Source organism: Leptidea sinapis, chromosome 23, assembly GCF_905404315.1.
Source record: "Leptidea sinapis chromosome 23, ilLepSina1.1, whole genome shotgun sequence".
Classification (NCBI taxonomy): Eukaryota; Metazoa; Arthropoda; class Insecta; order Lepidoptera; family Pieridae; genus Leptidea; species Leptidea sinapis.
The window spans coordinates 8,834,704-8,861,343 of NC_066287.1; the positions used below are offsets into that span (position 1 = coordinate 8,834,704).

The following is a 26,640-nucleotide window of genomic DNA, read 5'->3' on the forward strand; positions in this document are numbered from 1 at the left end:
ATATTAAGGTATACTCGCGCCATGCTTAAGACAATCTCTTCTTTAACTATGATCGCCTGGTACCAAAACATTGTATTATGCTTCCTATCTCATTATCTCCCACGTTATGAAATATTATGAATTGATGTGTCTGCTCTTTTTACTGTCGCTTTTTCGTTTCATTGACTTTCAAATTACAACGATGATAAAGAAGTTTTCACTTCAATATTATGCATATTTCTGTCTCATACTTTGCCGGCTTCATCCTACACATTTTTGTATTTGTGTCTCTTAACTGTAGTTTTTTCCGTTCTATCCGGTTTCAAATCACAACGATTCTAAAGAAGTTTCACTTCAAAAGTACAAAAAAGGAAACTTAGACAGAAATGATATGTGGCGTTTAATTTCAATAGGGAAGCAAGAGAGCTTATTCATATATATTTTGGATTATACCATTCATTATTAATAGGATAACTTTTGAGTATGGTCAGCACAGCATGTCTGCAAAGAACTTGTTTTTCTTGTCATCCACATAACAATATAATCGGTAGAAAACAAAATTGATTTTCTTACTTATTTTGTACCTTAAGAAGAGCATGGCAAATTTTTATTGGTCCCAGAGTTTTATGAACAGATAAATTGGTGTTTTTTTTTAGGTAATACAATCTATTTGATTTGGAGCAGTCATATTTACTATTTATTACGAAGTCCATCGTATCGATAACAAAATTGTGTTTGCACAGCACTATGAAACCAAATATTTAGCATATTTTTCAAAAAAAATTGTTAAATTATGAGTAATTTAATTAAAACCGTAAACATAAGCGTTTTACAAAGTAAATTCAAAATTCAATATTTTATAACACAAAAATAGCTCATAACACTAACCTGTTGAATGAGGAATTCTCGCCTTCATTTGATTTTCCAATGCTACGGATTTGAATAATGTAAATCTAAATACACTTTTTTTTTGTTTTAATACATTATTTTAATTCACACACGAGATGATCACGAGACTAGACACCAAAATGAAGCAAAATGGTTTCAAGTTATTGTTTTGTGTTGGTCTGTTCCTTTTCAGTACATTCCATTTCACGTAGGTTAGAAAAAGTTAAGCTTATTAATATACAACTCAACTAATTGTCATTTCTGCTGCTAACTGAAACAGCCAAGAATAACAGCTAAAAGTACTCTCTCAGAGCCACGTGGCTTTTGGTTTTGATGCCAAGGTGGCTAAAAGCTGATAGCCTCAGCTCTGAATTTTAAAATAGTGGCATCTGTCAAACTGTAGACTAATCAGAATTCAGATAACACTTTGCACTAAATGTTGTTGACCTGCATTGGCAGGGCAGTAACGAACTATTTAATTTCAAAACGTCGCGCTCTTTGTCAATATTGTGTTATTGTTATATTATTATTTATTACTTAATCAGGATTCAGATTTAAAATATTCTTTAATTATATTTATATACCCGATTCCTTACTATTGGTTGCTGGAGAAAATTTAAAAACTTGTTTATAACAATACAATGATATGGGAATCAAGGGATTATGGAGCGTTTTATCTCCTTTCTGCGAGAAAAAATCCCTTCACGAGGTACTTTCAACACAGTGAAAAGCCAATATTTATTTCTATTTATTAATTTCACCTAAATATTATATAAACTGTGCATTGACAGATAAGAGGAGAAACTGTTGCCGTTGATCTTTCCGGTTGGGTCTGTGACAGCCAAAACGTAACTGATTATTATATTCAACCGAAATTATACTTAAGGTAATAAATTAAATAATAAATATAATATGGTTACAATGAGATTCCAACGTGAATAAGCAGATGAATATAATAATAATATTGACACAATTTACACAAATTATCTTGATACAAACTAGGCATATAAGGCAGAGTCAATAACAATTTGGCTACATATTTTTTTTATGGAAAAGGAGGACAAACGTATGGTGCGTATGGATCACCTGGTGTTAAGTGATCACCACCACCCACATTTTCTGGCAACACCAGAGTAATCACAGGAGTGTGCCAGCCTTTAAGGAATGTGTACCTGTTTATTTTGACCTTTTTACATACATACTGTGCAGGACTGCCACACATACAGATGGTGGGGATGATATATATCATTTCCTTACTCTTAATCACTAGGCTGTTATAGATAAATAGCACCTTATACATCTCACAAGTAGTGACAAAATTATCTATAATTTACCAAAACAAAAAAATTATCATCTTAATATTTCTCTTATGTTTACACTCAACAACTGATAGGAGAGCTTGTAAATTATCTACTGTTAATATATCAGGCTACAATTGTACGAGATTGTAATAGTTTTATCAATTAAATATATTAAGTTTGTTTTAGGAACCTTTTCTTCAGGACAGTATATCTATTACTGGCTGATATCACTCCAGTGTTTGTTCTTGAAGGTGATGCTCCAGAACTGAAACAGGATGTCATGGCTTCTAGGAATGCTATTCAGTTTCGAGGGGCAGCTCCTAAATCTGACACAGCCAAAAGCAAGGCGCCGAGTGTAACTAGGGCAAGATTTAAAGGTGTCTTGAAAGAAGTATGTTTTACATAAATTGTAGCCTTTAGGTTCTAACTGTCCAAAAGTTAGTTAAACATTTTTTTTCTATGTTTTGGTAAGAAACAATACAAAATAAAACAATTTTAGTCACATTGTTATATAAACAAGGCAAGGTAACGAAAATTTAAATATTTATTTATTTCACACACATAGCAACTATCATTACAGGTATTACCTAATGCGACCTTTACATATATATAAACTATCTACAGTATTTGGATTCTTATTATACTGTACTCAATATTTATTAATGGGTTCATATGAAAATAATAAGAGTGATTATTGTTCAACCTCTCACACTTGAATTAAAGTGTTAAATTGCTCCGATAGCTTGATCAATGGGATAGTATTTTATTTAAATTTTGCTTCATTATTAATAAATGCCGGAATACATTGGATGAGGGCAGTGCAGGACCTATTGTCATGGAAATCTTTCGGGGAGGCCTTTGTCGAGCAGTCCGGATGTCTTCCGGCTGATGATTCATAAATATTAAGTAGAAGCTTTGTTGGTTGTGAGGAACGATAAGACGAAGTGGGCTATAAATTCCTTCCACCCCTTTAAATCGGCGGGACCGGATGAGATTTTTCCCACATTATTGCAATGGGGAGGAGAGTCCCTTCACATCCGGTTAACTAACATTTTTCAGGGCATGTCTAGTGCATGGATACATCCCTAGGAAATAGAGGGAGGTGAAAGTAATCTTCATACCGAAACCGGGTAAAAGCGACTACTCTAATGCTAGACACACATCATTCTGGAGTGTCGGCGTGTGGCCACTTACCGGGCCAAACACCTGGGGTCTCCGAGGACACTCCCCGAGGTCATGGGTGACATCAGTGGTGTGATTAACTACCTTGAGGAGCTGGGATGGCAAGATTAGCCGCCCACCTCACCACGCAAAATAGGCGCGCCATAGTCGCCGAGTTGCGGATAGTAGCCTTTGATAACCTATAACCTAAGTAGAAGCTTTATATGTTTTAAATATTATTAATTATCTTTTTTAAGTAAGTAGTATAGAACTAGCCTTCCTTGTTTCTTTACTTGTTCATATTAACATTAAGTGTACCTATATAGTAGAATAACTAATGTTCAAATAAAATTACAGTGTGAAAACCTCTTACGGAGTATGGGTGTAAGGTGTGTTAAAGGATCTGGCGAGGCAGAGGCCACATGTGCCAGGCTCAATGCTAAGGGGGTTAGTGTTACATTTAATACTTAATAATATCTGATGATTGTACCATAGAAACTCGATTAACAGAACTAATTGTTGTCGTGAGGATTATATGAAAATCCGGATAATTGAATGTATGAAGAAAATTGGGTTTTGTGTATAATATGAATCAATCAATGTTTGTTTAGAAATTATTTAGAGATGCATTTTCCATATTATTCACACATTCGTAGATTGCATACATACATACATACATACTGAATAATGTACTGCAGCCTTAATCATAAAATAATTTTTAATTTGTTTACACTGTGTATTTGGTAATTTGCATTTCATGATTATGCAATGAAATACTAAATCTAATTTATTATAGGCACAAGACTCAAGACTGTCGTTCGTGCCAGAATTTGGCGACACAACACGTCCTGAGGATGCCTCGTGTAAAGGCGAAACACGTGTCGAATTGTTTAAAAACAAATATTGGCGGAATGAACACTAAAGAAAACTTTAATCATTTGTATAATTATGGATTTCCGCAAAGTAACGCCTACTTCAATAAATTTTCTTAAATCGGCAGATATAGCTGAACAGGCGAAATTATACATCAAGTTGACCAAGTTTGGTTCAATCAACAGTGTAAACATCTAAAAGTCATCCCTAATTATATCAACATCCGATCTAAAACACATTCACTCGTAAGTACTATAGCCGTAAATAAATGTAAACAAATATGGTTAAACAAAGAGTGCCGATATTGGTTTTCAGTTAGAGACAATCTCAAGCTTACTTGAGAGTGTTATATTCCGAATTGACATTTAAAATGACATAATATCGAGTTTGACATTTTAGACAATAAAGCGCGGGAATTAGCCAATAGACTAGTACAAGAAAAATATCAAATACAGTCTAGGAAATTGGCACAGCTATTACGGGATAGTCAAAATAATAAGTCCTATCACGATTATGCACAAAACACGGTCCACCAATTCTATATGCGCGTCAAAAATCTTTCAACAACACAACTTTCTCCCCCCGAAATTTCATTACTACGAAAAGGCCTTATATACAATATTAGACCGGGTCTTAACCAAAAACCCTTTAAAATTTAGTTAACTAGTATCCCCCGTAACCGCACACACAGTAACGGTGCTTCACTTGCTAATATCACGGCGCGGAGTCCTTTTTTTTACTCGTCCGTGGGCAAATGAGACTTAACATCATATGTCTTAAGGTGACGAGCGCAACTGTAGTGCCGTTCAGAATTTTTGGTATTATTCAAGAATCCAGAGCGGCATTGCATTGTTATTGGCAGGGCATATCAATTACCCTCAGCTGAACGTCTTGCGGATGTTAAGTCTCATTTGCCCAGTAATTTCACTAGCTACGGTGCCCTTCAGACCGAAACACAGTAATGCTTACACATTACTCCTTCACGGCAGAAATAGGCGCCGTTGTGGTACCCATAATCTAGCCGAGTGTGATAAAATGCGAACTTGACTTTTGCATTGGGCTGTCTCAGCTTAAGCTCCGTATAATTTCCGGTGTCAAATTACTAAAACTAAAATATTACTAAGCTTCACAGTTCACAATGTCGTTGGTGTAAATACTTTTTATGTAAATTATTTTCTTAAAATAAGCGTTCGTTACTGAACTACGTTCATCCGTTACTAACTGAAATCCGCCTATCATCATAAAACAGAGATATTATTATATACTTATTATAAATAATTTATTTGTATTTATTTAGCTCGTGGATGCAGTAATATCTCAGGACTCTGATTGTTTCGCGTACGGCGCCCGGCGCGTATATCGTAACTTTAGCGTGTCGAGTTCAGCTGGTGGAGGAGCGATGCAGGGCTCCGTAGACCTCTACGACGCTGAGAAGATGTTCCAAACTAATGGTAGGTTTAGTCGAGTCCCAGTGCTCTGTGAACGGCTAGATAACTTGGCGTTGCGTTGGGACGTCACTTCATTGTTTGTCTTCTACCCCAATTATCACGCGGAGTGTTCCGAAGAGCTGTTTCACTTGATTCCTGCCGCCGAATTCTACCTTCGCACGACACGCCTCAAATTAGGATAATATCATCCACACCATCTGGGATATTTGGCGTTCCTCCACAGTGCGATATTCAAGGAACTTTTTTCCACGTACAACTAAGCTGTGTAATGAGCTATCTTGAGCGGTGTTTCCAGGACGATACGACAGGGGTACTATCAAAAAAAGCGCGTATACTTCTTTAAAGTGCCGGCAACGCTTCACCACCGAATAAATTTATATATTTATACCCACGCCCACATTCTCTTGCAACACCAGAGGATCACAAGAGCGTTGCCGGCCTTTAAGGAAGGTGTACGCGAAGGGGTACCCATGTCGTATCGTCCCGGAAACACCGCACAAGGAAGCTCATTCCAGAGCTTTGTAGTACGTGGAAGAAAGCTCCTTGATGGAGGAGCGCCACACATCCAGATGGTGGGGATGATATCCTAACTTGTGGCGTGTCGTGCAAAGGTGGTGGTTCCCGCATAATCAAAATCATTTCCCCAACATTTTATAATTTTTGGCACGGATGGGTGCTAGATTTACGTGTACAGTCAGCGTCAAAAGAAGATGATCTATTTATAATCTTTAATTAATTTGTCCAGTGCCTTTTTAAACAAACTTTAACTGTGACTAAAATGGCTACCTTACTTTTTCTGTTGACTACAGTCAACAGAAAAAGTGTGGTAGTGTGGTACACCACAGAGATAAAATCTGTGTGTATTTTTTATTTTTTGTGTTTTAGGCTTTGGACGTAAAAAGATGATTGCGCTGGCACTTCTTTGTGGCTGCGACTATGGAGTCGGTGCGTGTGGTACTTCAATAAATACAGTTTTGTCATTTTTACACACGATTCCAGATAGTATTATCATATCAAGGTAAATCTTAGGATGTGGTGTTTTAAGTGTTAGTAATAACTGCCATTTGACTATTTTGTAAAACCTAGCCAACATCCACAAACAATATTCTAACATAACAATGTTAGAATATTGTTTGTGGATGGGGGATGGTCTAGTAGGTACGTGTCAAAAATGTGTAGTTGGTACTCGGTACAGTCATCTTCAAATGTAGTTGCAATCTGTTTTTCTAACTGTACGGGTTTTTTAATCCATAAGTGCTTTACGCTGTTGTATTTTTGTGACGAAAATTCAAGGGCACTTTTGTTACAATATAAAACTCCACAATACCAAAAACCCAAACCTTAAGAAAGAAAGAAAAAACATTTATTTCACAATACACTCATAGGATATACTTAATAAAATTAAATTAAGGTACCTACAAAACGAACGTATTTAAGTAATGTTTGAATTATCATTCAATGTTAGATCAAGTTCCTGTGTAGTGCCGGAAATGGGCCACCGACTCAGGATTATCTTTGACACGGCCGTAGCTATGAAACAGCATTTACTCGACCATTTAACTCTGAAGATATAGTGCGCTCTAAATAAAATAAATAATTTATTATATTGTATATACATAAATCTCATATAATTGTCGATAATAAAATCATTCATAAGTATTCAATTAAAAGTATAGCGACAAGAATATTTCTATAATAGAGAAATACAACTATATTTTCACCATCAATGCAACCAAAGCTTTTCATTGCAAACAATTCCGACGAAAATTTTTGACGTTTTGTTATTCACGGTGGAAGATTATTCCACTTCTGTGCAGATCAAGGGCGTGCACATCATAATATACGCAATTAGGCAGTACCTCGTTATGAAGCTAAATGTTGAGAGTTAATTTATTACCTACGATAGGGAGTCTACAGATTGCATATACGATGCAAAAAGCGTTTCATATAACTTATGTCGTATTGTCGGAGTAAGTGACTACGCGCACTTATTCAGCTCTTTTCAGCTTTTGTCCATAGAAAACAACAATTTTGTATGGAGACGTGTACGCGTCGATTCAGCTTTCCGCGTCCATTCTGCTTTCGCGGCAAACAAGCATAAAATGAGGATAAATGTGTTTTTATTATGCGAATGCTATAGAGAGCGTTCGGCGCTGTTCCGCCGCGTACAGCGCTGTTCGCCGTCGATTGCGGCGGAACAGCTCTTTACAGGGATGGTTCGGGACTCGTTGTCGACAAGTTGCGTCCTGTATTGTTCCTGCATTGATTTGACGTAATCATTATGCACGCAAAGATTAAAGAGTGCAGACGTGATTTAAAGTCATTATTCTCATTCTTACGACGCCGTACGCGGCTGATAGAAGCAGAGATGTATAAGTGTGACCAAAATCGTTCAGCGAAACGCGAATGGAGCTGAAAAAGTGCGCGTAGTCCCTAAAGCGTAACTACGCCTTATTAGATCTACAGTGCCTACCTTGCTAGAAAACCAATGCACGCCCTTGGTGCAGATATATATATATATAGACGATATAACTTGTAGGTTGTTGTCCTGGGTGACAGACACCAAGGAGTACACGGAGCAGGAACGTTGGGTGTCGCAACCGGGAAGGTGCGATCGGTGTGGGCACGTTGGACGCACTCATCTCAAGAACGGCTGTCCCGTGTGTGCTTCGCATCGTGGTTGCAATGACTTAGGGCACAAGTAAGCTAAGCTTGTAAAAATTGTAATAGTAAGCCCTGTGCTTTCCCCGGGCATAAAAAGACTATGGAAGTCCCAGGCCTAAAGGTGTCGTAAGTGGCGACTTAGGGCATTCACGAATGGGAGGCTCCGTTGCACAGGATGCCGTCTAGATTATGGATATCATAACGGCGCCTTTTTCTGCCGCAAATTGTGTTTTGGCTTAAAAGGCGACGTTGCTTGTGAAATTACTGTGCAAATGAGACTTAACATGTTACTCAGAATATTTGGGTTCAGACTGAAACACAGTAATGTTGGCACATTACTGCTTCACGGCAGAAATAGGCGCCGTTGTGGTACACATAATCTAGCCGGCATCTAGTGCAAAGGAGCCACCCACTGGTGAAAGTCCTGTATACTTACGGGCTTACAAATAAACTTGGTTTAAAGTTATAACTAAGCATAAACAAAGAATATGCAAAATGTTTACAATATCGTTGACAACACTGTCAATACAATGATAATTCTGAAGTTTTCCGAATGACAAGCTGCCTTGCAAATAAACGCGGGAAACGTTATACGTCCGAACAAATCATTCGTAAGCAAAAGTCTATTTGTAAAAATTTTACATATTCTTGGTTTATTATTAGTTATAACTTTATGCCAATTTTATTTGTAAGGCCGTTAGACTTTGCTCAGATTTTACTTACGTTAAACTCAGTTCGGTGTGAAAAAACGCGAACGTGACTTTTGCATTGGGCTGTCTTAGCTTAAGCACAGACTAATTTCAGGTGTCAAACCACTATAAAAACGGAATCAAAGATTATGACTATAAAAACGAAATCAAAGATTATTTTTACTATTTAGAGAACCCGCAAACTGCAGACTTTTGATCGGCCGATAGTTTGGTTGGTTTCTTAATCAGTATGAAGATGTATGAGAGTGCGCACATTATAACGATTCGGTATTGGCCGACAAAAAAGTTTGATGGGCTACACGATTGCCTTCAAACTGAACCGTCAGCAAATTATCGGCCGACTGTTAAATCAGTACAGCGCTCTTCTAGGCGCGCACACCACCGATTGTTTAGTCGGCCAGACTCATCAATAGCCGATTTAAAAAACTGTCGGCCGATAGTTGTCTAGTATGCGCACTCATCACAGACCCAACTGTTTAGTCGGGCCAGTGTGCGCACTTAACAGCCGAACTCAACCAAACTATCGGCCGATCGAAAGTCTGCAGTTTGCGGGGTCTCTTACTATTTATTTATTTATTTAAGACAACTAAAGGTCCATATATAAATGTTAGTGAAATAGTCCTAACCTATGTTAGGAAATACAATAATAAATTACATATATGTTAGTAACAAACTTATTCTATTTTAGTTGATATCATTAGTAAAATTACAAACTAAAGCAGACATCCAGTGCGCTTTCAATGCGCTGTCCTGTCTGTCGGCTATCACCTTCAAAATAATATTGGGACTCCTCTCCAACCTATTTTACTATGCTAAGCTTATTACACTCAGCTAAGTTTTACGTAAGTAATGTCTGAGCAAAGTCAAAGTACGCTCTATAGATCTCAGGCTAAATCTTTTAAAAGTGATTTGTTTTATAAGTGGTAACTATAGTTGCATGGTGGCTTTTTTTGTGTATAAGAGGAGGTAAACGGGTAAGAGGCTAAAGTGATGGTGACGTCTTACACTCGCGACTTGTATGACACTGTGTGTCAGTGTGCGTGCATTCCACATAATAGAGGTTTACTCTAAACTCAATCTGTGTTCGACGTTTTCACAGCTGTAATAGTCTATCTAGACGTATAAAAGATCTAGACTGACACTTATTTTATCTTGTGCACGTAAAACAGTTTGACACACTAACATATAACATAAACAAAATTTCACACTCACGCACACATACGAACGCACGCAAGCACCGGCGCGCGGATGAAATAATTTCGTTTTTTGGTGAGTTTAAAATTCAAATATTTTTATTCAAAATAGTATGTGACATCACTTATTGAAAGTCAAAAACTACCACCCATTCCAAATCGAATGCTTCAGACCTGAGAAGAACGGGCGCAACAAACTCACCGGGTTTTATTTCTCATCAAAAAAATGTTTACAAAGTAGTATTGTACAATTAAACTAATTATTTAATAGCCTGAAGGCGGTCGCTCCATCCCCGATCTGTGGTATCATTAAGAAAGTCATTTATGTTATAGTAACCTTTGCCACACAAACGTTTTCAACAATTCTTTTGAATAACGTAATACTTTTGTTTTGACCATTTCTGGGATCTTGTTGCATAAAAGCATATACATCGCCCCACAAAAGACTTACTAACTCGACTGAGCCGAGTAGTAGGCATTATAAGTTTATGAATAGTTTGCCAATAATCAAGTCATAAGCCTTCGTAAGGTCCTAAAGTCAAATTAATTCTTTTTAATTAGGCTAAGCGCTTTTGAATCGTCACTTTAAATAAATATTTCTTTTAAATTACTCAATCTCCCATAATATGTTCGGACAAAGTAGAGAGAACGAACAAACGAGAGAACATGGTCAACGGCCACTCTTTTCAATCAAATAGAGTTTTTTACAATGGCTGTAATATACATAACAAATTAGTTTGTAAGGTCCAATCCAATCATCCAATATATGAATCTAGTTCAAAGTTAAAAGCATTAAATAGATGAAATATTTCATAAAAAGTAATAAAGAACAAATTTTATTAATATAAATTTTCCATTCTAACCTTTTGATCTTAAATTTAATGTTTGTATAGGAGGCTTCGTGAGCATGGCGGTCGTGATTACTGTCATAATTAGTAATCGCATCCAACAATTAACTATATCAGTCGACCTGGCGCATTGACCTCCTATCCTACCGCAGAGGGTAGGGTACAAAACATTGTGTAACCATATCTTTTTTTAGACTTGTCTAAATAATAATAATTATTATTATTATACTTAGGGCTAGAGTTGCCGAAACAAAACGGGAGCTGTCTCTCCGCAAGCGGGCGCTATCGTGCGGAATGCCGTTCCCCGAACCGAAAGTTATGAAGGAATTCCTCGATGCAACTGAAGACGACGTGGACCTAGACGCGGCCATTCCGCAGCCCAGTTTAATTCAATTTGTGGTATTTGTCTTTGAATCAATTATCTCTATTATCTTGCTCAACGCATTGTTATTCGAATTTGATCTTGAATACTTGGTTGAATCGGCTTTTGGCGAAGTTTGCATTCAACGGGTCAGGTATATGTCTAATACTTAAGGTTGTATTTAACGACTGTAGTAAGTGCAGTGAGTAATAATTTAACAAATGCACAAACAAACTGACAAACATATATTCTAAGAACTATTTTTGTCCTCTCGCTTTTTTTTTATTTATTATAAACTTAAACTAATACAAAATCCTGTAAAACTGTTTACACAGTTTGTGTGCAGGAGCGAGTCTAGTACAATAAATCCTAAAACGATTTTTACAAATTTTACTGCAACAATAAATAAAACTTCGATAGTTTTTTTTTTTGTTTGTTCTCGTCGGATATCCTCTGCTTACATTAGTGCAACGTGAATAATTGGTGCAATTTTACTATCGAAAAAAAAATAGGTCGGGTCTATGTAGAATAAACCATGTTTATTGGTAATTTTAAATATAACCGTGAAGAGTTTATATTGCTATGGACCAATGCTCGATGCAATCATGCAATGGTCAAATGTATAACTTGGACATTCATTAGTGTAATGAGACCTAAATGAACCAATGTGTTTTTTTTAGTTTGAATTTGCTGTTACTTTGTTGTATTCGGTTATTTTTTATTTCGATTAAACAACGCACATGATTCTACTTAATTTCTCTCAGAAGAGTAATTTTTAATGTTATTGTAAGCTCCACTTATTCCTTCTTTTCTAGAAAATAATGTCTGGAAAATTGGATTGGACGGAACGCTATTGCGTAGAGAAATTCTTACCAGTATTGACAAAATGGCACCTGCAAGATGACGTACCTCGTAGAACTATTCGGCCCGAGAAGATTATAAAAAAGAGAAATCCTAGAGGTTTGTACAATATATATATATATAATATGTTTATTTTATTTATTTATTATATATATATTTATGCCTGCATCTAGTTGACAATATGTAGACAATATGTTGTCCTGACTTCTTGGTGAAATTGCAAATTTGAATTAAATTTATTCAATAGTTCACCCGCCGCCGGACCGCACCATAGTGTCGCGCACTCGGTTGAGTCATCGTCGTAACTATTAAGAATATAGTTAAAATATCATATATTAATTTTGATATAAGGATAATTTGTTACTACTTAATGGCACTAGAAATAAAGTACTTATTAATTTTTATTTTATTTATGGTTCACTATTTTGGCGATAACACATAAAAGATAGCTTATGTGCTGTCGCGGGCTTTTTTGTAGGACTATTTAAGATATCAATTTCCTCCAACGGTTTTTACACCGCACGCCAGAATAGCTCGCAGATGGTAGATTTTATTGCGTGTTTTTATTTTATTCTGTACATTTTTGTTACTTTCGTTTATACTTCGACATATGAAATAGATCTATGTTAGAATAATAAATGTTATATGTTTGTGCAATACAGCATTTTCTTCCGCAGAGCGGAGTTTCGAGCATAATTCATAATTGGTATATTTGGCATTTGAAATAATAATATACTAATAAGAAAATTTTTGCAAGTAGGTAGTTTGCTGCAATCTACTTTACTTTATAAAATGTCCTGAATCAATACAAGCTCGTATTGCCTTCTTCTATTATCTAATGTTTAAATTAAAATATTTTAGTAACGGTATGTGATACGACGATACAAAGTGACTATCGGACAAGGTGACATCGGAGACAGTAAGGTACTAGAATAAGCAGAAATGATAATTTATATATGACTATAATTTACTACTACACATTAAATTAAATATTCTTAGCATGCCTTCAATATATATTTATGAAATAGCAGTTATGGTAAAGAATTATTCAATAAATATGAAACCCTAATTTCGAAACGAAACGACAACAAAGATACGACCTTTGAAGTCCAGAACAGAGTTGTATCGTAACAGCATCTTTTGCATGGGACCAACAATTTACAATAAGTTACCTGACAATATTAAGCGCTAAAATATATTATATTCTACTTTTAGTCAGTCAAATCTTACTTAATAAAAAAAGCATACTACTCATTACAAGATTTTCTTGACGATAAAATAGTAAATAATAAAAATTAACTTCGACTGAACTCAATATCATTGTGTAGCTAATGACATTATATTATAAATTAAAATGAATAAGCCTATGAAATTATAACTATTGTATGATTGATGTTAAGCTAAGTTTGTTTGGGGTGTTTTTTTTTTTAGTTTAGTACAGTATATTATATTTGATACAGAAATTAAAACGTGAACTGACTATGTATTCCACTATAAGTTTGCATGCCTTATGCCAACAACATCTTATTATTGCCTTATCTTGCAAATAAAGACGATTTGATTTGATTTGATTTGATTCACATTTCCTATTTGAATCGTAGACTTAATTTTCTAGCGTATAAACGATCAGCGTATAAAGCGTAGAGTAATCTGAAGTATTATTGCATTTTGAATTAATTTCGTCCGTTTTCCGTGTTATTTATACTATACTAGCTGACCCGACAGACGTTGCTCTGTAGATAGTAAAAAAACAACTGTTTTATATTTCAAAACATCAAAAATTATTTCGTAAATATGCTCCCTGTTGTTAGAATGAAATTGTTTCACAGCGGAACTGTCAAACCGTGCGTCACTAAATACTCTCATAGAAAATATGTCCATACAAAACAAAAATTGAAAATAAAAATATTTATGGGTCCCAAATCGAAATAAAAACTACCCTATCTCTCAAGTTGGACCAAACTGTACTCCATGAAGTAATCACCATTAGTTTTGGAGTCCATTGAGGACAAACATTGTGACACGAGATTTATATATATTAAGATGTAAATACTTTCCCTCCATCTATCGATGTTTGCGGAGGTTGTCGTCACTAGTTTTAGTACCACAGACTCGCTACAGCGCCAAAATGGCGGATATCAAACAGGCACAAAAGCACTTTGACAGCCGCCAGTCCAGTGGTATGTAGTAGGTCAGTGTATCATGATGTATCTTCGTTAGAGATGTTCTGTGTTTGTATATACGCTAGTATATTGTAAGTGTATGATTAGAACTCACATTACAGCAGTGATAGTTAAAACTATCTCATTTTAATTACAAAAATGCGATTATAATTTCTGATTAGATATCTATATATATAAAAATGAATTGCTGTGCGGTAGTCTCGCTAAAACTCAAAAACGGCTTGACCGATATTGTTTTTGTTTGTTTCGTTCGTTATGATTTAAGGATGATTTTAAAAGTAAATAAATAAAAAAAAAAAACCGGAAAATTTGGTCAGCTAGTTTTATTATATTAAAACTAGCTGACCCAGGAAACGTATTGGCGATATTAAAATCGCGATACAAAAGTAACTGTTGATCGTAGATGGGTGAAAATTTGAAGTTGTATGTATTTTTTAATGCTGACCACCCTTAACATTTAGGGGGATGAAAACTAGATGTTGTCCGATTCTCAGACCTACCCAATATGCACATATGTTTAATGATCTCAAATAAAATGCTATCGTGTTTACACATAATCATGACTTGCAAAGAGAACGCCAATTTGACTTTTAAGCACTAGTTGAAGTAGTTTGCACAAATGTTTCAAAATTGAATCGACAACAGTAGATTGCCTATGATTGTTTGATAGAAGCTGTGAACAATGGAACTGGTGGAATTTATTTCTTAGATGCTCCTGAAGGAACTGCTTTTGGCGACGATCCGATTGCAGAATGTCATTGCCCTAGGCCGTTGGCATCATCTGGAGTAGCAGCGACTTTGTTGGAAGGGGGAAGAAACGTATATTCCGCGTTGAAATTACCGTAAAAATGCAAAACAACGAAATACCAAGACACATCGCTAAAAATAGCGCAATTGCAATAAATTTTCAGGCGTGTAAGCTGATTGTTTGGGACGAATGTATGATGGCCCACAAGAGGTCAGTAGAGGCGGTAGATAGAACTTGAAAAGGTATTCGTAATAACCAAAATATTTTTGGTGGAGCTATGATTCTTTTGTCCAGTGATTTACATCAGACTTCGGTTAACTAAACGCATGTTTCAAATCTATACTAATATTATAAAGCAACAGTGTTTGTTTGTTTGTTTGTTTGAACGCGCTAATCTCTGGTACTACTGGTCCGATTTGAATGATTCTTTCAGTGTTGGGTAGTCCATTTATCGAGGAAGGCTATAGGCTATGTTTTATCAAAATTAGGGATCCGTAATAAAATTGCTATTTTGTAACACAAGGTGTAAAATCGAAAACCTATTTTTGCGTGCGCTGCTAAAACTATTGACAATAGAACAAAATGATGTACAGGCTATAATATAGGCAATATTTTATTACTTATAAAACTATCGCGTGAATTATACTTTATATGGCAAAACAACATTTGCCGGGTCAGCTAGTCATCTAATATGTGGCGATATGGAAAGAGACTTACATTGACAGCTAATATGCGTGTACTTTAACAACTAGATCAAAATGCAGATGCGTTTTCAGAATAATTTTTAGATATTGGTATCCCAATCATTCAAACATCCCATACATATTAAATAGTTTACCAGCAGGTATAAAACACGAACCTATTAATAGAAAGTTGAAAAATATGTTAAAGAAACATTATATATACAATCTGGACACATAATATATCAACATTTAAATAATAACGGCCTTACAAATAAAATTGGCATAAAGTTATAATTAATCATTTGACGATCTGTATAGCCGAGTGGTTAGCGATCCTACCTACTAAGCTAGAGGTACCGGGTTCGAATCCCGGTAGGTGCAAGCATTTATATGATGAATATGGATGTTTGTTTCCGAGTCATGGATGTTTAAATGTATTTATGTATGTTTATATGAATTTATGTATGTTTAAGTAAGTATATTGTATTAAATATATCGTTGTGTTGTACCCATAGTACAGGCTATGCCTAGTTTGGGGCAAGATAATTTGTGTAAAAGTGTTAAAAAAAATAGATACATCACTTTCATACATTTATTTATCATTCTATTGTTTAGATAAGACAGGTAGGTAGTTAAAATATTAAAGTTTTGAAATGATAACCCTGTTTTTATTTCCATTATGTATCTACCTCCCTAAAATTTTTGTTTCTGATATCATTTTTCGTATACGCATTTATTCACAGTTATATTGTACCTACGAGCAGGAAAATACGGCTCATCTCTTTGCAGGAAAAACCTATATTGGTAATTTGATAGTACCTTTTGAATAATATATTAATTGTTTATTTCTACTTTATTCTTGATTTATTTGTATGATAGGGCACATTTTAAATCATGTACTAGGTTAAGATCACTGTTTAAGTATAGGTACTATTGAAATACAATGAATACGAAAGTATAGTGATTATTTTTATTACATCAAAACTATAAAAATAATAATAAAAGGTCAGTACAGTTTTGCCCAAACACTACTTTCAAAATTCGAAGTTACCACAAGAGAAAGTACCATGTAATACGTATAGATGGCGCTAACAAGTAACACCAAACAACGAAAAATATACGCTCCAGTACAGTAGCTAGTATATTATCACAGATAGTATTAAAGTAACAGCCAGTATTTTGTAACAGGTATTTGTCACTGTTACTTTTGAGTCACAGTCACCGTCATACCTAGTTTTGCAATTTGCCTAGTACGTCTCAACTCTATTATGCAGTTAATTTTATCACTAATCAGAGCACTTATAAGCATAATCGCTAATAAGACTCTATTCCAAAAACCTTAACCTTTAAAGCAGCTTTTCGCGCTGCCCTCATCCAAAGTAAACTTGGCAACAAATGATAGTCATACAGAGCCAGTAAATTTATATAGCGCGTTCCCTTTTAAAACATCAGCATAGCGCAGCGCCATCTGTTGGCAAGTGTAAAAACTTTTTATTTCATCACTTCAATTTAATTATTATCAGTACATAACGTTTTATACCTGCATCTCTTTCCTTTGAAAATAACGTATCTTGAAAATTGAGTCAATCGAAAATCATATCAACGTCACAAGAGCCGCGTATTATTTTCATTCAGTGATTAATACGTAAGTCATTTATTGGGCAATGTATATATGCTTTTCCAAGATGATTCCAGAAAATATTCAAGATTAATGTGTTACGAAAATAAAAATAATTGTTAAAAACGTTTGTGTAATGGTTATTATAACATAAATTATTTTCTTAATTATACCACCTTAGATCATTTATTGTCTCGATAGACTATGACAGCTGTTAAGAGTCGAAAATGTACGTGCGAATATTTTATTAAACAGTGAGGTGGTAAAACCGGTTGAAGCTGCTATATTTATTGGCCATTACACTTGATTCTTTATTGAAATGAAGCCTCCATATTGAAGGATAGGCGAATAGGCTTAGTTCTGCAGCATATTATGCGGTTAAAAAAAATGGGACAGTTAACTGACATAGATACGGTGCGATTAGTTTAGTTATTTCCATAGTATTATGTCCTATAGTATATTGATATAATAATAAATAAATAATAATATTGACGCACTTTTTACACAAATTATCTTGCCCCAAGCCTGTGTTATGGGTTACAAGACAATGATATATTTAATACAATATACTTACTTAAACATACATAAATACATATAAACATACATAAATACATTTAAACATCCATGACTCGGAAACAAACATCCATATTCATCATATAAATGCTTGCACCTACCGGGATTCGAACCCGGGACCTCTAGCTTAGTAGTTATATATAGGGCAGCGCAGACAATTAATTCCAGATTTATGCTGCAGAACAGGGCTTTTCGCGCCATTAGGTCCTAAGGATTCATTAAGAGAAAAATTTTAAGTTAACATTCTGACTGATTCATCTCAATATATTCTTGATAATGTTCTGTATGTTTATAAGCACTTTAAGAATTTTTAATTTTGTTAACACGGGGAACAAACATAAACATGTTATGCCTACTACTCGGTTAACGGCCGTTTTCTATAACCTATCTATCCTTAATTTGACTTACTAGAGTACATAAAGCATTGGACTATAACTATATAGGACATAACTATGGATAGATAAGATCTTGTCATTAAACGGTGACAGCAATGCATGTGTAATATAAGATACGTTATCGAAAACAGCCGTAAGTCGAGATGAATTTTCAAATGTGATGTAATGTCATTGACAAAATTATTTGTATTGTGAATATTTAACATCGAAGCCGGAAAGCAATCTTGTCGTAACTCGAAAAATGCATCTTTACACCAGAGCCATAAAAGCACTCCAAAAATTAATTACTTGTAAACTATAGGACTTACAAATACCATTTTTCTATTGATTAAATTTTACACTGAAATATTTTATATGCAATGGAATTATTGCAAGATTATTGTAATTGGTTTGATTATCCGATACAGCAATCCATTTTTGAAATACAAACAGCGAATATAGTGTATCTTTCAAGATACACTATATTGACTATGAAATGTAATAATAAATGTATGGAACAACACTAATTTGTTTAAATGGCCGGGCAGCAAACTTGCTGTATATGAATATGATTTTTAAATGATTACCATTACTTTGTTTTAAGTCAATATTTATTTTGAAGTTTTTTTTTGCGTTTTGTTGTAACTAGTATTACGACCAATAGAATAGTAAAAAAGTTGTAAACAACGACATTGGTGACACGAAGTTCACCGGGTCAGCTAGTATTTTTATAAAATAGCCACAACCTGAGAGTTGGATAAGACATAACAAAATTTAGGACCCACTTAGGACGTACTCTAACTGTGGACTCCGTTGGAAAGAGGTCTTGGACTATCCGAGAGGTCGCGGGTTCGAGGCCCACATCGTTAATAACTTTTGGATACTAGTTCAATTTGTATAATTAATCCCAGAAGTGAGGATATCACTTAAAATAACATATTATATTTGTATATTATTTGCCATAGTTTACAGTATAATGTGCATGCTCGTGTGTCTTTGCAGGGGTTCCTAGCTATGAGGTGGTTTGGACTGATATTAGCAGTCAATATGGGGCACTAGTTCCAGATGAGCAATTAAACGGTAAATCAATATCAATTTTCTATATTAGGGGAGGGAAACGGACAATTGGTTCATGTGATGGGTAGTGAAAAACAGCGGCCCATACCTGTTATACCAGTGATAGCAGATTTCATATTATTAACAATTATAAAATACTAAATTGTAGCAATTACAAAAGTTGATACGAATATTCTTTAGCAGAATAAATGTAACCACTTTTTGTGGATGTTGTTTAATATTGTATTTACTAACAGTGTATTTCAGGCTGCGAAGTTGAATTCGTTGCTGGGCACTACAAAGTGTTCCTTATCTCTTATATTGCATCAACTACCAAACTTTTAATAATTATGGTCCCTCATGGACCGTGTAAATAATCTGGAATAATGTATTCTGAATATAATTTGTTTCCAATGCGCTGATGCAGTAATTTTCTGTGTTGATTACTTAGAAGAAATTGAATTATAATTATTATTTTCCATTTATTAACAGATGGAGAAGATATGTCGGCTGTTTGGACAACAACTGAAAGGCAAGACTTGATAAAGAAATATTTTCCAGATATTGTGGAAGTTTTTGAAGTTTCTACTAGAAAACCTCCAAAAGAAAAGAAAGCACGAGGCCGAAAAAAACGAGAGGAAAATATAACTGCTGACAAAAATACAGAAGGAAATAAGCCGAAAAGAAAATACACAAGAAAGCCTAAAACACAAATCGATTTATTGGTTGATGATTTGAATAAGTCCATGAAAGATTTAAGCATAACGAAAACTGAATTGAACAATAGTAAAGGAAATGTCAGTGTCTCTATCAATAGATTGAAGAGGAAGATAAAAGATTCTAAAAAAGGGACAATAGTGAATTACTTGACGAAGAAGCGTCGACAGACAATATCAAAATCAATTAACCGTAGTGTGAAAAAAGTCGGGTCCGATGAACTTTCCTCAAATGATAAAGAGAATAATAAAAATCTACTAAGTATGCTTGATATGAGTGTTCCTGAATCAGAAAGTGACTTATCTGATTTAGTTGATAATATAGTAAATACAGCGCCAGCATTCACAACAGCAAAACTGAATAGCAATCTCATCAAGCTTGTCTTTGAAAATAAAATGCAAAGGAAGAAAAAGAGCATTTTGCACGAAAGATTTAATAACTGTTCCACTCCGAAGAGTAGTCCTCGTAAAAGTATTTTGAATGCTTCAAAACAAAACAGTGTAAATACGAGTTACTTTTTTGACAAACTGGGTGATGGTTGTGACGCTTTTGAGATGTCCTTAGACTATTCGTGTAAAAGTGCCATATTAGATGATACAGTTAATTATAGTTTACCTGATGTTGTTTTGTGATTGTGAATGAAATTGTGATATTTGTGATATATAAATGATTGAATGAAATGAAAAATCTGCAGTTTTTTTGTAACACAAGGTGTAAAATCGAAAACCTATTTTTGCGTGCGCTGCTAAAACTATTGACAATAGAACAAAATGATGTACAGGCTATAATATAGGCAATATTTTATTACTTATAAAACTATCGCGTGAATTATACTTTATATGGCAAAACAACATTTGCCGGGTCAGCTAGTCATCTAATATGTGGCGATATGGAAAGAGACTTACATTGACAGCTAATATGCGTGTACTTTAACAACTAGATCAAAATGCAGATGCGTTTTCAGAATAATTTTTAGATATTGGTATCCCAATCATTCAAACATCCCATACATATTAAATAGTTTACCAGCAGGTATAAAACACGAACCTATTAATAGAAAGTTGAAAAATATGTTAAAGAAACATTATATATACAATCTGGACACATAATATATCAACATTTAAATAATAACGGCCTTACAAATAAAATTGGCATAAAGTTATAATTAATCATTTGACGATCTGTATAGCCGAGTGGTTAGCGATCCTACCTACTAAGCTAGAGGTACCGGGTTCGAATCCCGGTAGGTGCAAGCATTTATATGATGAATATGGATGTTTGTTTCCGAGTCATGGATGTTTAAATGTATTTATGTTTATATGAATTTATGTATGTTTAAGTAAGTATATTGTATTAAATATATCGTTGTGTTGTACCCATAGTACAGGCTATGCCTAGTTTGGGGCAAGATAATTTGTGTAAAAGTGTTAAAAAAAATAGATACATCACTTTCATACATTTATTTATCATTCTATTGTTTAGATAAGACAGGTAGGTAGTTAAAATATTAAAGTTTTGAAATGATAACCCTGTTTTTATTTCCATTATGTATCTACCTCCCTAAAATTTTTGTTTCTGATATCATTTTTCGTATACGCATTTATTCACAGTTATATTGTACCTACGAGCAGGAAAATACGGCTCATCTCTTTGCAGGAAAAACCTATATTGGTAATTTGATAGTACCTTTTGAATAATATATTAATTGTTTATTTCTACTTTATTCTTGATTTATTTGTATGATAAGGGCACATTTTAAATCATGTACTAGGTTAAGATCACTGTTAAGTATTGGTACTATTGAAATACAATGAATACGAAAGTATAATGATTATTTTTATTACATCAAAACTATAAAAATAATAATAAAAGGTCAGTACAGTACAAACAGTACTTTTAAAATTCGAAGTTACCACAAGAGAAAGTACTATGTAATACGTATAGATGGCGCTAACAAGTAACACCAAACGAAAAATATACGCTCCAGTACAGTAGCTAGTATATTATCACAAAGTATTAAAGTTACAGCTAGTATTTTGTAACAGGTATTTGTCACTGTTACTTTTGAGTCACAGTCACCGTCATACCTAGTATTGCAATTTGCCTAGTACGTCTCAACTCTTATTATGCAGTTAATTTTATCACTAATCAGAGAACTTACAAGCATAATCGCTAATAAGACTCTATTCCAAAAACCTTAACCTTTAAAGCAGCTTTTCGCGCTGCCCTCATCCAAAGTAAACTTGGCAACAATTGATAGTGATACAGTGCCAGTAAATTTATATAGCGCGTTCCCTTTTAAACATCAGCATAGCGCAGCGCCATCTGTTGGCAAGTGTAAAAACTTTTTATTTCATCACTTCAATTTAATTATTATCAGTACATAACGTTTTATACCTGCATCTCTTTCCTTTGAAAATAACGTATCTTGAAAATTGAGTCAATCGAAAATCATATCAACGTCACAAGAGCCGCGTATTATTTTCATTCAGTGATTAATACGTAAGTCATTTATTGGGCAATGTATATATGCTTTTCCAAGATGATTCCAGAAAATATTCAAGATTAATGTGTTACGAAAATAAAATTAATTGTTAAAAACGTTTGTGTAATGGTTATTATAACATAAATTATTTTCTTAATTATACCACCTTAGATCATTTATATGTCTCGATAGACTATGACAGCTGTGAAAAGTCGAAAATGTACGTGCGAATATTTTATTAAACAGTCAGGTGGTAAAACCGGTTGAAGCTGCTATATTTATTGGCCATTACTCTTGATTCTTTATTGAAATGAAGCCCCCATATTGAAGGATAGGCGAATAGGCTTAGTTCTGCAGCATATGCGGTTAAAAAAAATGGCACAGTTAACTGACATAGATACGGCGCGATTAGTTTAGTTATTTCCATAGTATTATGTCCTATAGTATATTGATATAATAATAAATAAATAATAATATTGACGCACTTTTTACACAAATTATCTTGCCCCAAGCCTGTGTTATGGGTTACAAGACAATGATATGTTTAATACAATATACTTACTTAAACATACATAAATACATTTAAACATCCATCACTTGGAAACAAACATCCATATTCATCATATAAATGCTTGCACCTACCGGGATTCGAACCCGGGACCTCTAGCTTAGTAGTTATATATAGGGCAGCGCAGACAAGTAATTCCAGATTTATGCTGCAGAACAGGGATTTTCGCGCCATTTATAGGTCCTATGGAATCATTAAGAGAAAAATTTTAAGTTAACATTCTGACTGATTCATCTCAATATATTCTTGATAATATTCTGTATGTTTATAAGCACTTTAAGAATTTTTAATTTTGTTAACACGGGGAACAAACATAAACATGTTATGCCTACTACTCGGTTAACGGCCGTTTTCTATAACCTATCTATCCTTAATTTGACTTACTAGAGTACATAAAGCATTGGACTATAACTATATAGGACATAACTATGGATAGATAAGATCTTGTCATTAAACGGTGACAGCAATGCATGTGTAATATAAGATACGTTATCGAAAACAGCCGTAAGTCGAGATGAATTTTCAAATGTGATGTAATGTCATTGACAAAATTATTTGTATTGTGAATATTTAACATCGAAGCCGGAAAGCAATCTTGTCGTAACTCGAAAAATGCATCTTTACACCAGAGCCATAAAAGCACTCCAAAAATTAATTACTTGTAAACTATAGGACTTACAAATACCATTTTTCTATTGATTAAATTTTACACTGAAATATTTTATATGCAATGGAATTATTGCAAGATTATTGTAATTGGTTTGATTATCCGATACAGCAATCCATTTTTGAAATACAAACAGCGAATATAGTGTATCTTGAAAGATAAATGTATGGAACAACACTAATTTGTTTAAATGGCCGGGCAGCAAACTTGCTGTATATGAATATGATTTTTAAATGATTACCATTACTTTGTTTTAAGTCAATATTTATTTTGAATTTTTATTTTGCGTTTTGTTGTAACTAGTATTACGACCAATAGGATAGTAAAAAAGTTGTAAACAACGACATTGGTGACACGAAGTTCACCGGGTCAGCTAGTATTTTTATAAAATAGCCACAACCTGAGAGTTGGACAAGACATAACAAAATATAGGACCCACTTAGGACGTACTCTAACGGTTGACTCCGTTGGAAAGAGGTCTCAGACCATCCGAGAGGTCGCCCGTTCGAGGCCCACATCGTTAATAACTTTTGGATACTAGTTCAATTTGTATAATTAATCCCAGAAGTGAGGATATCACTCAAAATAACATATTATATTTGTATATTATTAGCCATAGTTTACAGTATAATGTGCATGCTCGTGTGTCTTTGCAGGGGTTCCTAGCTATGAGGTGGTTTGGACTGATATAAGCTGTCAATATGGGGCACTAGTTCCAGATGAGCAATTAAACGGTAAATCAATATCAATTTTCTATATTAGGAGAGGGAAACGGACAATTGGTTCATGTGATGGGTAGTGAAAAACAGCGGCCCATACCTGTTATACCAGTGATAGCAGATTTCATATTATTAACAATGAGAAAATACTAAATTGTAGCAATTACAAAAATAAAAGTTGATACGAATATTCTTTAGCAGAATAAATGTAACCACTTTTTGTGGATGTTGTTTAATATTGTATTTACTAACAGTGTATTTCAGGCTGCGAAGTTGAATTCGTTGCTGGGCACTACAAAGTGTTCCTTATCTCTTATATTGCATCAACTACTAAACTTTTAATAATTATGGTCCCTCATGGACCGTGTAAAGAATCTGGAATAATGTATCCTGAATATAAATTGTTTCCAATGCGCTGCTGCAGTAATTTTCTGTGTCGATTACTTAGAAGAAATTGAACCGCTATTATATAATTATTATTTTCCATTTTTTAACAGATGGAGAAGATATGTCGGCTGTTTGGACAACAACTGAAAGGCAAGACTTGATAAAGAAATATTTTCCAGATATTGTGGAAGTTTTTGAAGTCTCTACTAGAAAACCTCCAAAAGAAAAGAAAGCACGAGGCCGAAAAAAACGAGAAGAAAATATAACTGCTGACAAAAATACAGAAGGAAATAAGCCGAAAAGAAAATACACAAGAAAGCCTAAAACACAAATCGATTTATTGGTTGATGATTTGAATAAGTCCATGAAAGATTTAAGCATAACGAAATCTGAATTGAACAATAGTAAAGGAAATGTCAGTGTCTCTATCAATAGATTGAAGAGGAAGATAAAAGATTCCAAAAAAGGGACAATAGTGAATTACTTGACGAAGAAGCGTCGACAGACAATATCAAAATCAATTAACCGTAGTGTGAAAAAAGTCGGGTCCGATGAACTTTCCTCAAATGATAAAGAGAATAATAAAAATCTACTAAGTATGCTTGATATGAGTGTTCCTGAATCAGAAAGTGACTTATCTGATTTAGTTGATAATATAGTAAATACAGCGCCAGCATTCACAACAGCAAAACTGAATAGCAATCTCATCAAGCTTGTCTTTGAAAATAAAATGCAAAGGAAGAAAAAGAGCATTTTGCACGAAAGATTTAAAAACTGTTCCACTCCGAAGAGTAGTCCTCGTAAAAGTATTTTGAATGTTTCAAAACAAAACAGTGTAAATACGAGTTACTTTTTTGACAAACTGGGTGATGGTTGTGACGCTTTTGAGATGTCCTTAGACTATTCGTGTAAAAGTGCCATATTAGATGATACAGTTAATTATAGTTTACCTGATGTTGTTTTGTGATTGTGAATGAAATTGTAATATTTGTGATATATAAATGATTGAATAAATATTCTAGAAAAATCTGCAGTTTTATTACTGATATATATTGCTAGATTTCTTCATGTGCAGATATATAATATGTTTATACTGAAAAAACCGAACTTTCCTATTAATGGGCAACAAGTGTACCAAATTAACGAACGCTCGGTGATGTAACCTCCGACGCTGGCAGACTCGGTACCCTCCTGGGGTAAAAAATCTTCCAGGGCCGCTGTCATATTGTAAATGACAGCTGAATGGATGATGGATAAAGAATATTTCGTACGGGTGATTTTCCTCTTAAAGAATCAGGAGCGACGGTTGTTTTTCTCTTTAGAACTTTGCAGTTCGGATTCTTTGTGCCCAACACCGCAACCCAAGTTATATTCACCTGTTGTTTGCAGTCAGCTACTGCTTTAATTGACACATCGAACCAATTGTGTGCAACCGATCGGTACTACAGAGCTTGGTATGAAAATATCCATGCCCTGTAGTATCACATCGGCTACTGCAACGGCACAGGCACTGGGAACATCTGAAGGGAAAAAAATTATTAAAAAAAATATGCTCATTGTTTGTTGTCCTATTCC

At 34.4% G+C, this 26,640-nt stretch overlaps 1 protein-coding gene across 6 annotated transcripts; it reads left to right on the forward strand.

Annotated features, from left to right (window-relative positions):
• Positions 1-1,336: 1,336 nt before the first annotated feature.
• Positions 1,337-26,092, forward strand: LOC126971197 (flap endonuclease GEN). 6 transcript variants are annotated; one of them, XM_050817363.1, is made up of 11 exons: positions 1,337-1,576; positions 1,659-1,753; positions 2,355-2,559; positions 3,687-3,776; positions 5,500-5,653; positions 6,536-6,668; positions 8,190-8,351; positions 11,299-11,464; positions 12,242-12,386; positions 19,469-19,546; positions 25,176-26,092. In XM_050817363.1, exons 1-11 carry the CDS (start codon positions 1,514-1,516, stop codon positions 26,030-26,032), a joined length of 2,148 nt encoding a protein of 715 aa, XP_050673320.1. In that variant the 5' UTR covers positions 1,337-1,513; the 3' UTR covers positions 26,033-26,092. The 6 variants fall into 6 exon arrangements, with proteins under 6 accessions (XP_050673320.1, XP_050673319.1, XP_050673318.1 ...); XM_050817362.1 differs by lacking the exon at positions 19,469-19,546 and adding an exon at positions 24,616-24,693; XM_050817361.1 differs by lacking the exon at positions 25,176-26,092 and adding an exon at positions 20,015-20,926.
• The last annotated feature ends 548 nt before the right edge of the window (positions 26,093-26,640 follow it).